The sequence below is a fragment of the Jaculus jaculus genome, unplaced genomic scaffold (genome assembly GCF_020740685.1).
Source record: "Jaculus jaculus isolate mJacJac1 unplaced genomic scaffold, mJacJac1.mat.Y.cur mat_scaffold_34_1_3701052_arrow_ctg1, whole genome shotgun sequence".
In the NCBI taxonomy this organism is placed as follows: Eukaryota; Metazoa; Chordata; class Mammalia; order Rodentia; family Dipodidae; genus Jaculus; species Jaculus jaculus.
The window spans coordinates 719805-732134 of NW_025423490.1; the positions used below are offsets into that span (position 1 = coordinate 719805).

The 12330-nt window shown below is 43.9% G+C and overlaps 1 protein-coding gene across 2 annotated transcripts in view; it reads left to right on the forward strand.

Annotated features, from left to right (window-relative positions):
- The window catches only part of LOC123457284 (GDNF family receptor alpha-4-like), a 41482-nt gene that overhangs the window by 19783 nt on the left and 9369 nt on the right, over nucleotides 1-12330 (forward strand). The window contains exons 5-6 of one of the 2 annotated variants that reach the window (XM_045141247.1): nucleotides 7044-7174; nucleotides 7635-8185. The exons of the other annotated variant lie outside the window; for it this stretch is intronic. Of the exons in view, the coding sequence (XP_044997182.1) occupies nucleotides 7044-7174; nucleotides 7635-7643 (140 nt within the window). The 3' untranslated portion in view covers nucleotides 7644-8185. Of the gene's footprint in view, nucleotides 1-7043; nucleotides 7175-7634; nucleotides 8186-12330 lie in introns of those variants that run through there. 2 annotated transcript variants of the gene reach the window in all.

Consider the following 12330-nt stretch of genomic DNA (forward strand, 5'->3'; position numbering starts at 1 on the left):
TTAATGTCTGGTAGCAAATCAAAGATTAACTTAGATTTTTATCATCGACAGCATTGGAACAAGATTTGCCCATGTCAAGGGACTAATGTGATCATGATTACTAAATGTGGTAATACTCCTGTAACTGATTGGAAAAGGTTGTATCATGTCATTTAATATATAATTTTCTGACCTCCATTGACATTGTATCAATATATATCAAGCCCAGGGTGTTATGTATGCTGAATGCATGTTCTACTATTGAACTATGTACCCAGCTCCTGTATTTATGAGATTGATGTGCTGCCTACTGTACATTAGTACTGAGAGGGCGTACTGTTAGGGTGACATGACCCTCGGAAGTAAAAAGGCAGGAAAATCTACATTTGCTAGAAATCTAAGATGATCTGACTTCTTTTCTCTTGTCTAATTCACCAGACATTTTTTTTTTTCCAAAACAACCAGGCTCCTTCCTGAGAGGGAGGTCTTTCATAGAATTTAAACATTGTGGTTGGTCAAGATCAGACATCACAATGGCTGTATTAAGAGCCCAGACCAGGTGTTCTCACAGTAGATTGCATCACAATGGTTCTAGTGACATGTCTGGCCCTATCTCCTCATAATTCATGGAATCACAGTGGTTCTAGTAAGAGCCCAGGGCATGTCTCCTCACACTGAATGGCATCACAGTGGTTCTAGTGAGAGTGCAGGCTGTGTTTCCTCACAGTGGATGACATCACAGTGGCTCTAGTATGAGCCCAGGCCGTGTCTCCTCAAAGTGGATGGAGTCGCAGTGGCTCTATTGAGAGCCCTGGTGGTGTGTCCTCACGTTGGTTGACATCACAGCTGTTCTAATAAGAGACAGGGCCCTGTCACCTCACAGTGCATATCGTCACAGTGGTATTAGTGAGAGCCCAGTCAGTGTATCCTCACAATGATGGCATGACAGTGGATCTAGTGAGGATGCAGGCAATATCTCCTCAGAGTGCATGACATCACAATGGCTCTATTGAGAGCCCAGGCCTTGTCTCCTCACAGTTGATGGCATCACAGTTGTTCTAATTAGGGGCACAGCCCTATCGCCTTACAGTGCATAACATCACAGAGTTTGTAATGAGGGCCCAGGCCATGTCTCCTCACACTAAATGGCATCACAGTTGTTCTAGTGACAGGCCCAACTCTGTCTCCTGGTTCTAGTGAGAGCCTGGGCCATGTGTCCTCACAGTGCATGGGATCACAGTGGTACTAGTGAGAGTCCAGCCCATGTCTCCTCACAGTCGCTGGCATCACAATGGTTCTACTGACAGTATCGGCCCTGTTTCTTTTAAGTTCCTAGCATCACATTGTTTCTAGTGAGAGCCCAGTCCATATCTCTTCACAGTGAATAGCATCACAATGGATCTAGTGAAAGGTCTGGCCCTTTATCCTCATAGTGCATTGCATCACAGTGGTTGTAGTGACAGGCCCGGCCCTGTCTCCTCATAGTGCATGGCATGAGAATGTTTCTACTGAGAGCCAAGGCTGTTTCCTTATGGTAAATGACATCACAGTGGTTCTCTTGACAGACCTGGCCCTGTCTCCTCACAATGCATTGTATCACAGTCATCTTTTTTGAGAGTCTAGGCTATGTCTCCTCACAGTGGATGTCATCACAGTGGCTCTAGTGAGAGCCCAGGCTATTTCTCTGCACAGTGAATGACATCACCGTGTTTCTAGGGCCAGTCCCTGCCCTGTCCCTCCTAGTGCATGGAATCACAGTGGTTCTAGTGAGAGCCCAGGCCATGTCTGCTATCAGTGGATAGCATCGCAGTGGTTCTACTGTGAGCATAGCCCTTGTCTCCTCACAGTGGTTCGATTGACAAGCCTGACCCTGTCTGCTCACACTGCATTGAATCACTGTGCTACTAGAGATAAACCAGTCCATGTCTCCTCACAGTAAATGGCATGACAGTAGTTCTAGTGAAGAACGAGGCCATGTCTCCTCACAATTGTTGAGATCACAATGGGTGCAGTGAGAGCCTGAGCTGTATCTCCTCAAAGTGGATTGCATCACAGTGGTTTTAGTGAGAACCCAGCCTGTCTCAACACAGTGAAAGGTATCACAGTAGTTGTAGTGAGAGACTAGGCCATGTCTCCACAGAGTGGATGACATCACAGTAGTTCTATTGAGAGTCTGGGGCCTGTCTCCTTGAGGCACTGATTTACAGTGGTATAGTCAGTGTCTCAGAGTGATGGTATGACAGTGGATGTAGTGAGAACCCAGGCAATGTCTCCTCAGAGTGTATGACATCACAATGGTTCTATGGACAACCCAGGACATGTGTACTCACAATGGATCACATCACAATGGTTCTCTTGACAGGCATGGGCCTGTATCCTCACAGTGGATGGCTTCACAGTGGCTCTGTTCAGAGTCCAGGTGGTGTGTCCTCACAGTGGATGACATCACAGCAGTATTAATGAGAGACAGGTCCCTGTCACCTCACAGTGCATTGCTTTATAGTGGTATTAGTGAGAGCCCAGTCTGTGTGTCCTCACAGTGATGGCATAACAGTGGATCTAGTGAGGTTATAGCCAATGTCTCGTCAGAGTACATGACATCACAATGGCTCTATTGAGATCCCAGGCCATGTGTCCTCACAGTGGATGGCATCACAGTGGTTCTAGTGAGAGCCTAGACTGTGTCTCCTCACAGTGAATGGATCACAGTGTTTCTTGGGACAGTCCCGGCCCTGTCACCTCACAGTGCATTGTATGACCGTGGATGTAGTGAGAACCCAGGCAATGTTTCCTCAGAGCGCATTACATCACAATGGCTCTCTTGAGAAGCCAGGACATGTGTCCTCATAGTGAATTGCATCACAATGTTTCTAGTGGCAAGGCTGGCCCTTTCTCTCACAGTGCAGGGCTTTACAGTGGTTCTAGTTAGAGCCCAGGCAGTGTCTCCTCACAGTGGATGGCATTTCAGTCATTCTTATGAGAGCACAGGCCATGTCTCTTCACAGTGGAAGGCATCACAGTGTTTCTAGTAAGATCCCAGGCCATGTCCCCTAACAGTGAATGGCATCACAGTGGTTATAGTGACAGGGCCAGCTCTGCCATCTCACAGTACATGCCATCACAGTGGTTCTAGTGAGAGCCCAGGCCATATCTCCTCACAGTGAGTGGCATCACAGTGGTTGGAGTGATAGGCCCAGCAAAGTCTACTCACAGTGCATGGGAACACAGTGGTTCTAATGAAAGTCCCAGGTCTTTCTCCTCACACTGCATGTCATAACAGTGGGTCGAGTGATGGGTCAGGCTCTGTCTCCTCACAGTGCATGGCATCACAGTGATACTAGAGATATCCCAGCCCATCTCTCCTCACACTGAATGGCATGACAGTGGTTCTAGTGAGGACTGAGGTCATGTCTCCTCACAGTGGGTGACATCACAGTGGTTACAGTGATAGCCCACATTGCATCTCCTAAAAGTGGATTGCATCCCAGTGGTTTTAGTGAGAACCCAGGCCATGTCTCTTCACAGTGAATGGCATCACAATAGTTTTAGTGAGAGACTAGGCCATGTCTTCTCACAGTGGATGACATCACAGTAGTTCCAGTGAGAGACCAGTCCCTGTCTCCTGACAGTGCACTGCTTTACAGTGGTATTAGTGAGAACCCAGTCACTGTCTCCTCACAGTGATGGCATGACAGTTGATCTAGTGAGAACCCATGTGATCTCTACTCAGATTGCATGACATGACAGTGGCTCTATTGAGAACCTGGCCATGTGTTCTCATAGTGGATTGCATCACAGTGGTTCCAGTGACAGGCTCTGCCCTGTATCCTCACAGTGCATGGCATCACACTGCTCCTAGTGAGAGCCCAGGCCATGCCTCCTCACAGTGAGTGGCATCACAGTGTTGCTAGTGAGAGAGCTGGCCATGTATCCTCACAGTCCGTGGCATCACAGTGGTTCTAGTGAGAGCCCAACATGTGCCTCCTCATAATGGATGACATCTAGTGCTACTAGGGAGGACCCAGGCTATGTCTCTTCACAGTGGATAATTTCACAGTCATTCAAGGGAGGACCCAGGCTGTGTCTCCTAACAGTTGATGGCATCACCTGTGGTTCTGGTGAAAGCCCAGGCTGTCTTCTCATAGTGGATAATAGCACAGTGGTTCTAATGAGAGCTTAGACCTTGTCTCATCATAGAGGATGACATCATAGTGGCAGCCTTGGTTCTTATGAGAGTACAGGATGTGTCTCCTCACAATGGATAGCATCGCAATGGTTCTACTGAGAGCCTAGTCCATGTCTCCTCACAGTGGATGACATCAAAGTGGTTGCCTTGGGTGCCCAGGCTGTATGTCCTCAAAGTGGATGGCATCACAGTGATTCTTATGAGAACCCAAGCCATGTATCCTCACAGTGAATGGCGTCACAGTTGTTTTAGTGAGAGACTAGCACATTCTGGCACTAAACATGCTGACTACATGGGGACTGACTCTCTCCTGGCTTCCAGCCATGCCATTCCATTTTATGTGTCAGCTGCATATGGAGTCTTCAGCAATAGGGTCTTACCACTGACCTTTGGTGGGCCATCAAGTACTCTGACAGAAATCTGTCATTCCTTTAGGAAACCTTGTAGGTTTCTATGATCAAAAGCTCCTTATTTGTGATAGCTCCATGCTGGCACTGGGAGTTACAGGTCAGTGCCCACTAAGAAAATGAGGAAAAAGATAATTAATATACAAGAGTTAGAGAGGAGAGAGAGAAAGAGAAGGAGGGGGAGAGGGAGGGAAGGAAGATGTAGAAGATTTAGGTTAGACTTGATACTACCTTCTCCAGTGTCTTGTGGTTCAGTTGTTTCCTGTAAGGGCCTGGTGATGGTTCAGCCATTTGGTCTGCCTTTTAGGAAGTAGAATTTTATGGTATCATTGCCGTTTGGGTCTAGATTAGTGTTTCCCACCCCTTCAAAGCCCTCCCCTCTCTCCCCCTCCATCCTAGTGTCTAGTGCATGAAATGCTTGCTGGGTATGTAAGGTATCTTAGGTTGATTAATGTTAGGTGCTGTAGATGAGTGAGAATATGTGGCCATTTTTTTTTTTTTTTCTGTGATTGGGTAAGTTCACTGAGAATGATCTGTTCTAGGCTCAACCATTTTTCCTCAAATTTCTTTGTGCCATTTTTTCTGTCTAGAATTCCATTGTATAGATATACCACATCTCAGTTATCCATTCTTCTAGTGATGGACATCTGGACTGATTCCAGCTCTTAGCTATCACGAATTGAGTAGGTACAAACATGGTTGAGCAAATCTCTCTAGCCTGTGGTTTGAATGTTTTAGGGTAGATGCCCAGTGAGGGAATAAGTGGGTCTGTTGGTATCTCTATAGTCAGCTTTTTCAGGAGTCTCCATATTGCTTTCCAAAGTGGTTGTACCATCCTACGTTCCCACCAACAGTGGATGAGTGTTCCTAGTTCTCCATATCCTTGCCAGCATTTATTTTTGTTTGATTTTTTGATGTTTGCTATCCTTATTCTGATAAGGTGGAATCTCATAGTTGTTTAAATTTCCATTTCTGTGATGATTAGGGATGATGAACATTTTCTTATGCATGTGTTTGCCATTTGTGTTTCTTCCTCTGTGAACTGTCTGTTCAGCTCTTTGCCCCATTTTGTGTGGGGGGTGTTTGACTTCTTACTGTTTAGATTTTTGAGTTCTTTGTAGATTCTAGAGATTAGGCCTCTATCAGTTGGATAACCCACAAATATTTTCTCCCATTCTGTGGGTAATCTATTGGATTTGCTGATGGTATGCTTGTCTGTAAAGAAACTCTTCAGTTTCATGTGATCCCATTGGTTGAGTGACTGTTTAAGATTGTGAGCTACTAGGGTTTTGTTCAGGAAGTCTTTTTCTATGCCTGTATCATGGAAAGTACTTCCTAAATTTTCTTCCAGTAGTATTTGTGTTTCTGGTCTTATATTGAGGTCTTTGATCCATATGGATTTGAGTGTAGTGTATGGGGAAATGTGTGGATCAAGGTTCAGTTTCCTGCATGTGGTTATCCAGTTTGTCCAGCACCATTTATTGAAGATGCCATCTTTTTTCCAGCTTATATTGTTAGGGCCTTTGTGGAATATCAAGTAGCTATAGTTGCTTGACCCAGAGTCCAGGTCCTCAAGTCTATTCCATTGGTCTATACTCCTGTTTTTATGCCAGTACCATGCTGTTTTTATTACTATGGCTTTGTAATATAGCTTTAGTTCAGGTATGGTGATGCCACCAGAGGTATTTCTTTTGCTGAGGATATGTTTGGACATGCGAGGCCTTCTGCCTTTCCATATGAAGTTTGAGATCATTTTTTCTATCTCTGTGAAGAACACTGTAGGGATTTTAATTGGAATCACGTCAAATGTATATATCCCCTTTGGTAGGATTGTCATCTTCACCAATGTTAATTATGCCTATACAGGAGCATGGGAGGTCTTTTCATTTTTTCAAGTCCTCCTCAATTTATTTTTTGAGTGTTATTATGTTTTTGTTGTATAGATCTTTCACTTCCTTGGTTAGCATTATTCCAAGGTATTTTATTTTTGTGTGTGTGTGTGTTGCTATTGAAAATGGGACTATGTCCCTTATTTCTTTCTCTGTATCTTTGTCATTTGCATATAGAAACGCTACCGATTTTTGTACATTGATTTTGTATCCTGTTACTTTGGTAAAAGAGTTAATCACCTTCAGGAGCTTTGGGATGGAGTCTCTTGGGTCTCTTACATATACAGTCAGCAAATAGAGCTAACTTAACTTTTTCCTTTCCAAATTGTATGCCTTTTATTTCCTTCTCTTGTCTTATTGCTTGAGCTAGGACTTCCAGTACTATATTGAAGAGCAGAGGTGAGAGTGGACAACCCTGTCTAGTTCCTGATCTTAATGGGAATTCCTCCAGTGTCTCTGTATTAAGTATTATTTGGGCCTTAGGAGCTTAGTGCAATGGGAATCTGAGGCAGCCTGGGCAGTTGCCAAGCAGCCTGGGCTTTGGTTCTCTCTTACCAAAGCCACCTATCTACTTCCTGACAGGGCCGCCAGAGTTGCCTGAATTCTCAAGCAGTAAAGCTGCCAAAGCTGCCTGCATTGGAGTTTGGAGGGGGACTGAGGTACCAAGCCCTGAAGGTGCACAAACTGGCTTGGAACACTGGCACCCGGAAACAGTATGTGCTCCCCTGCCACAGTGCGGTGGGGGATGGCGGTGGGGGGGGCGGGGGGGGGGAAAGACAGGTAGTGGATGGCACCTGAGCTCCCCCTAGTGAGAGACTCAATCTGGGCTTGTGTGTCCCTTGCTGTGTGACTGGACCTGCTGAATGTGTGATTGGAGTGCAGAGGCACCTTTGGCGTTGGGCACGAGGTCGGAGTACAGCAGCGGCGGGCTGGTGGGTGCACAATCAGAGCACAGCGTGGTGGGCCGGGAGGCACGCAGTCAGAGCACAGCAGTTGCTGGCCCAGCAGCGTGCGCAACGGGAGCTCAGTGGTGGCTGTTTGGAGGAAGGGAGGTGGTGTACCTGCCCAAGAGGGGATCAACGATTCCCTGTTTTTCCCCCTTTGGCCCTCCCACTGACAAGAAGACCCAGAAAACCCTTAATGTCTTGCCTTTCTTTCCCCGGTATTTTGCAGGGCAGCTAGGTGGTCGCCATCTTGGCTGGAAGTCCCCAGCTTTGAACTCTTGATCTGATTGTCTGTTCTGCCCAAGGATGTGATTATAAATGCTTCCCTGGAGAGAATATGTCCTCCTGAACAGGAGACTAAATTTGAAACACTGTAGGAAAAATTTTAGTGGCAGCAGGGTATTAGAGGACACATCTATGCACACAGTGTTAGTTTTCCACACCACTGTTTTTTTTCCACTTTTTCTGTTGACACAGTCACTCTCAAAAATTCTCTATACACATGCCCCTTAAACCTCTATACTGTAGAGAGACCAGAGCCGCCTCAATCTGTTATCTTCATGTGTCAGATTAAAAACACAATGTGAGGGCTGGAGAGATTGCTGAGTGGTTGAGGTGCCTGCCTGCAAATCCTAACACCCTGGGTTTGATTCCTCTGTACTCATGTAAATCTAGATGTACAAAGTGGAGTATGCATCTGGAATTCATTTCCATGGGCTAGCAGCCCTGGAGATCTATGCACGTTTTCTCTCTCTCTCTCTCTCTCTCTCTGTGTCTATTTCTCCACTTCCAAATAAATAAATACTGTGTTTTTAAAAACTGTGAATGAGTAAATAATGTATAAAATGTGACAAACATAGTGTACATGAAAGCCTGAACTGGAGGTAGGACTCCAGATTTCTAATATGTTACTCATTACTTTGTGTTGTTTTTCCCCATTAGTGGCTTGTATGATGACAATTAATGATTTCTTTCCTTATCTGACTTAGAGAAGTGGTTACATCACTCCATCATAACAGGGATTTTCATACAGTACTTGGACTTTTCTGAGTACCTGAAATCACTGATCTCTGTGTCCTGTAAGATGGACACTGTTAGCTGGTCACTGGGCACTTCCAATGATACAAATTTGTCTACATGGAGCTCCATGGAAATCCCAAGGTTCTACCAGATGATGATAGATTTAGGGGAAGAATGATGTCATAAGCAGGTAGGGGCAAATAGAAAGCCCAGATTCCTAGCAAAAATATAGGATTGGTTGGGGAGAATGGGAGAATGACTAATAGCCCTAAGTTGCTGAAACTTTGGCAGGTGAAAGCCCATAAAATAGACATGGAAGCCCTTCTTTCCCCCGGATCTTAAGTTAGGGAAAATATGTTCATGAGGAAAGCTGCTTAAATTTGCACAGGACATTTCTCCTTCCAGCAGATTGTCATTGTTAGTCTGTGTTATAAGTACAGGTCTAATCCTTGTGGAGGAAGGAAAGAGACATCCAGGTTGAGGAAATACAGTTGTTCTGAAATGATTTCTGTTGACCTTTCTGGTGATTGTTGGCAGCCCTGATAGGGAAAGGATGGATATAAGGGTGTTTTTCCTTACTGGCTTAAAGAATATGGTGAAGGTCATTGTGTGCACCTCACAAGGATGATGTGGTGCAAGGTTCATTTTTTCCCCTTCACTTCTCCCTTCGCTGAGCAGGTCTATACCACTTTGGACTCACCTCTTTCTTCTGCTCTTCCTTTACCCCTTGATTGTTGAAATTATGCACAATCTTTGAGTTTTCATTCTTACACTTACAAATATTCATTTTTTGCCATCCAGAAGAAGAGGCCTTTATTCCAGTGCCCTGATCTTTTCAGAAATGGATTCTGAGCATCACATCCTTTTTTGACCTTTGAAACAGGGTCACACTCTATAACTTATGGTGGCATGGAACTTCTTCAGTCCATGTTGAACTGAGCAGTTTTATTTCCCTTGCTTCCCAAGTGATAGGATCACACACATGAACCACTGTGAGTAAGACCCGACTGGCAGTTGCTGCAGCTTCCTCCCTCTTGCAACCACCTCTATGGAATCTGGGCCTCTAACATTCTCTGCAATGGTGAATTGTGACACCAAACAAATGGAGAGGAGAAGAGATGGGTTGGAGTTAAAGAACAAGTCACTGGAAGTGTGGGTACAGGGTAGCCACGTTTATGCATTTTGGAAAATGCATTTGTGCTTACTGTGTCTTAACAGTACAGACAACGGGATAATCATTTTGCTGCTATGTATTTCTCACCCTGAGGGCAAAACTTCCAAATAAATTTTCTTACTGTGTTTTCTCTCATGTGTCTTGTGCATAACAATTAGTATATTTGTAGAGTATATATTATTCTTCATGGTTCATACTTTCCTGACTCACCAACCAGTAACAATATTAGTAATTTCTGGATTTTATTTTCCTGAAAATCAATGATCAAGCTAATTACTTGGGCAATTAATCAGCAGTTTTAGGTACTGGAATCTATCCCAGGGAATGTAAACAAACAAGTGCTTGAATGCATATACACCCAACCAAATTTCACACACACACATACACACGTAAATTCTGGGGTTGGAGAGATGACTTAGTAGTTAAGGTGCTTGCGTGCTTGCCTACAAAGCCAATGGATCCAGGTTCGATTCCTCAGGAGCCACGTGAACATGATGAATAAGATGGCACATGTGTCTGGAGTGCATTTCCAGTGGCTGGAACATGGATGTCCAAGTATCTCTGTGGAAAGATACAGAGTCCTTTGGGTATATGCCTTAAAGGGAGTTTCCTACTCTTCAAAGACAGGCTTTAATCTCCTATATTAACAAATGTCAGCATTGCTCACCTAGTACTAGTTTTGGACATAATGTCAGATGCACAGTGCAATTGGATTGCAACATGGTTCTGAATATTGCCGGTGAGGTTGGGCGATGTGAGACCATTGAAATTGCTGCATACAGGTCATGAGGAGGCCATGGCATGGAGTTGTGAAGAGGAACCATGAGTTCTCATGGAGACTCCAGGATATTGGAAATGCCAGGAATATGAGAGTTGCTAAGGGCAGCTTTGGCTCGGGGGCATTCTGCCTTAGAAGCAAGAAGCACAGCTGGAGGGGTGAAGTGTTCCAACCCATTTGGAGCCCAGAGACTTCCATCATGAATCCTGGTCCATGACATGGGGCTGCAGGATTTGATGTTGGCCCTGCTGATTTCTTTCTTTTTTCTTTAATTTTAATTTTTATTAACATTTTCCATGATTATAAAATATATCCCATGGTAATTCCCTCCCTCCCCACCCCCACACTTTCCCATTTGAAATTCCATTCTCCATCATATTACCTCCCCATTATATTCATTATAATTACATATGTACAATATCAACCTATTAAGTATCCTCCTCCCTTCCTTTCTCTACCCTTTATGTCTCCTTTTTACCTTACTGGCCTCTGCTACTAAGTATTTTCATTCTCACGCAGAAGCCCAATCATCTGTAGCTAGGATCCACATATGAGAGAGAACATGTGGCGCTTGGCTTTCTGGGCCTGGGTTACCTCACTTAGTATAATACTTTCCAGGTCCATCCATTTTTCCGCAAATTTCATAACTTCATTTTTCTTTACCGCTGAGTAGAACTCCATTGTATAAATGTGCCACATCTTCATTATCCACTCATCTGTTGAGGGACATCTAGGCTGGTTCCATTTCCCAGCTGTTATAAATTGAGCAGCAATAAACATGGTTGAGCACGTACTTCTAAGGAAATGAGATGAGTCCTTTGGATATATGCCTAGGAGTGCTATAGCTGCGTCATATGGTAGATCAATCTCTAGCAGTTTTAGGACCCTCCACACTGTTTTCCACAATGGCTGGACCAGATTGCATTCCCACCAGCAGTGTAGAAGGGTTCCTTTTTATCCACATCCCCGCCAACATTTATGATCATTTGTTTTCATGATGGTGGCCAATCTGACAGGAGTGAGATGGAATCGCAATGTAGATTTAATCTGCATTTCCCTGATGACTAGTGACGTAGAACATTTTTTTAGATGCTTATATGCCATTCGTATTTCTTCCTTTGAGAACTCGCTATTTAGCTCCATAGACCATTTTTTGATTGGCTTGTTTGATTCCTTATTATTTAACTTTTTGAGTTCTTTGTATATCCTAGATATTAATCCTCTATCAGATATATAGCTGGCGAAGATTTTTTCCCATTCTGTAGGTTGCCTCTTTGCTTTTTTCACTGTATCCTTTGCGGTGCAAAATCTTTGTAATTTCGTTAGGTCCCAGTGGTTAATCTGTGGTTTTCTTGCCTGAGCAATTGGGGTTTTGTATTCAGAAAGTCCTTGCCAAGACCAATATTTTGAAGTGTTTCCCCTACTTTTTCCTCTAGCAGTTTCAGAGTTTCAGGTCTGATGTTAAGGTCTTTAATCCATTTGGACTTAATTCTTGTGCATGGCGAGAGAGAAGAATCTATTTTCATCCTTCTGCAGATATATATCCAGTTTTCAAAACACCATTTGCTGAAGAGGCTGTCTCTTCTCCAATGAGTATTTTTGGCATTTTTATCGAATATCAGGTGGCTATAGCTACTTGGGCTTACATCTGGGTCCTCTATTCTGTTCCACTGATCTACATGTCTGTTTTTGTGCCAGTACCATGCTGTTTTTGTTACTATGGCTCTGTAGTATAGGTTAAAATCAGGTATGGTGATACCACCAGCCTCTTTTTTGTTGCTCAGTATTATTTTAGATATTTGAGGTTTTTTGTGATTCCAAATGAATTTTTGGATTGTTTTTTCTATTTCCATGAAGAAAGCCTTTGGAATTTTGATAGGGATTGCATTAAATGTGTAGATTGCTTTAGGTAAGATTGCCATTTTCACAATATTGATTCTTCCAATCCAGGAA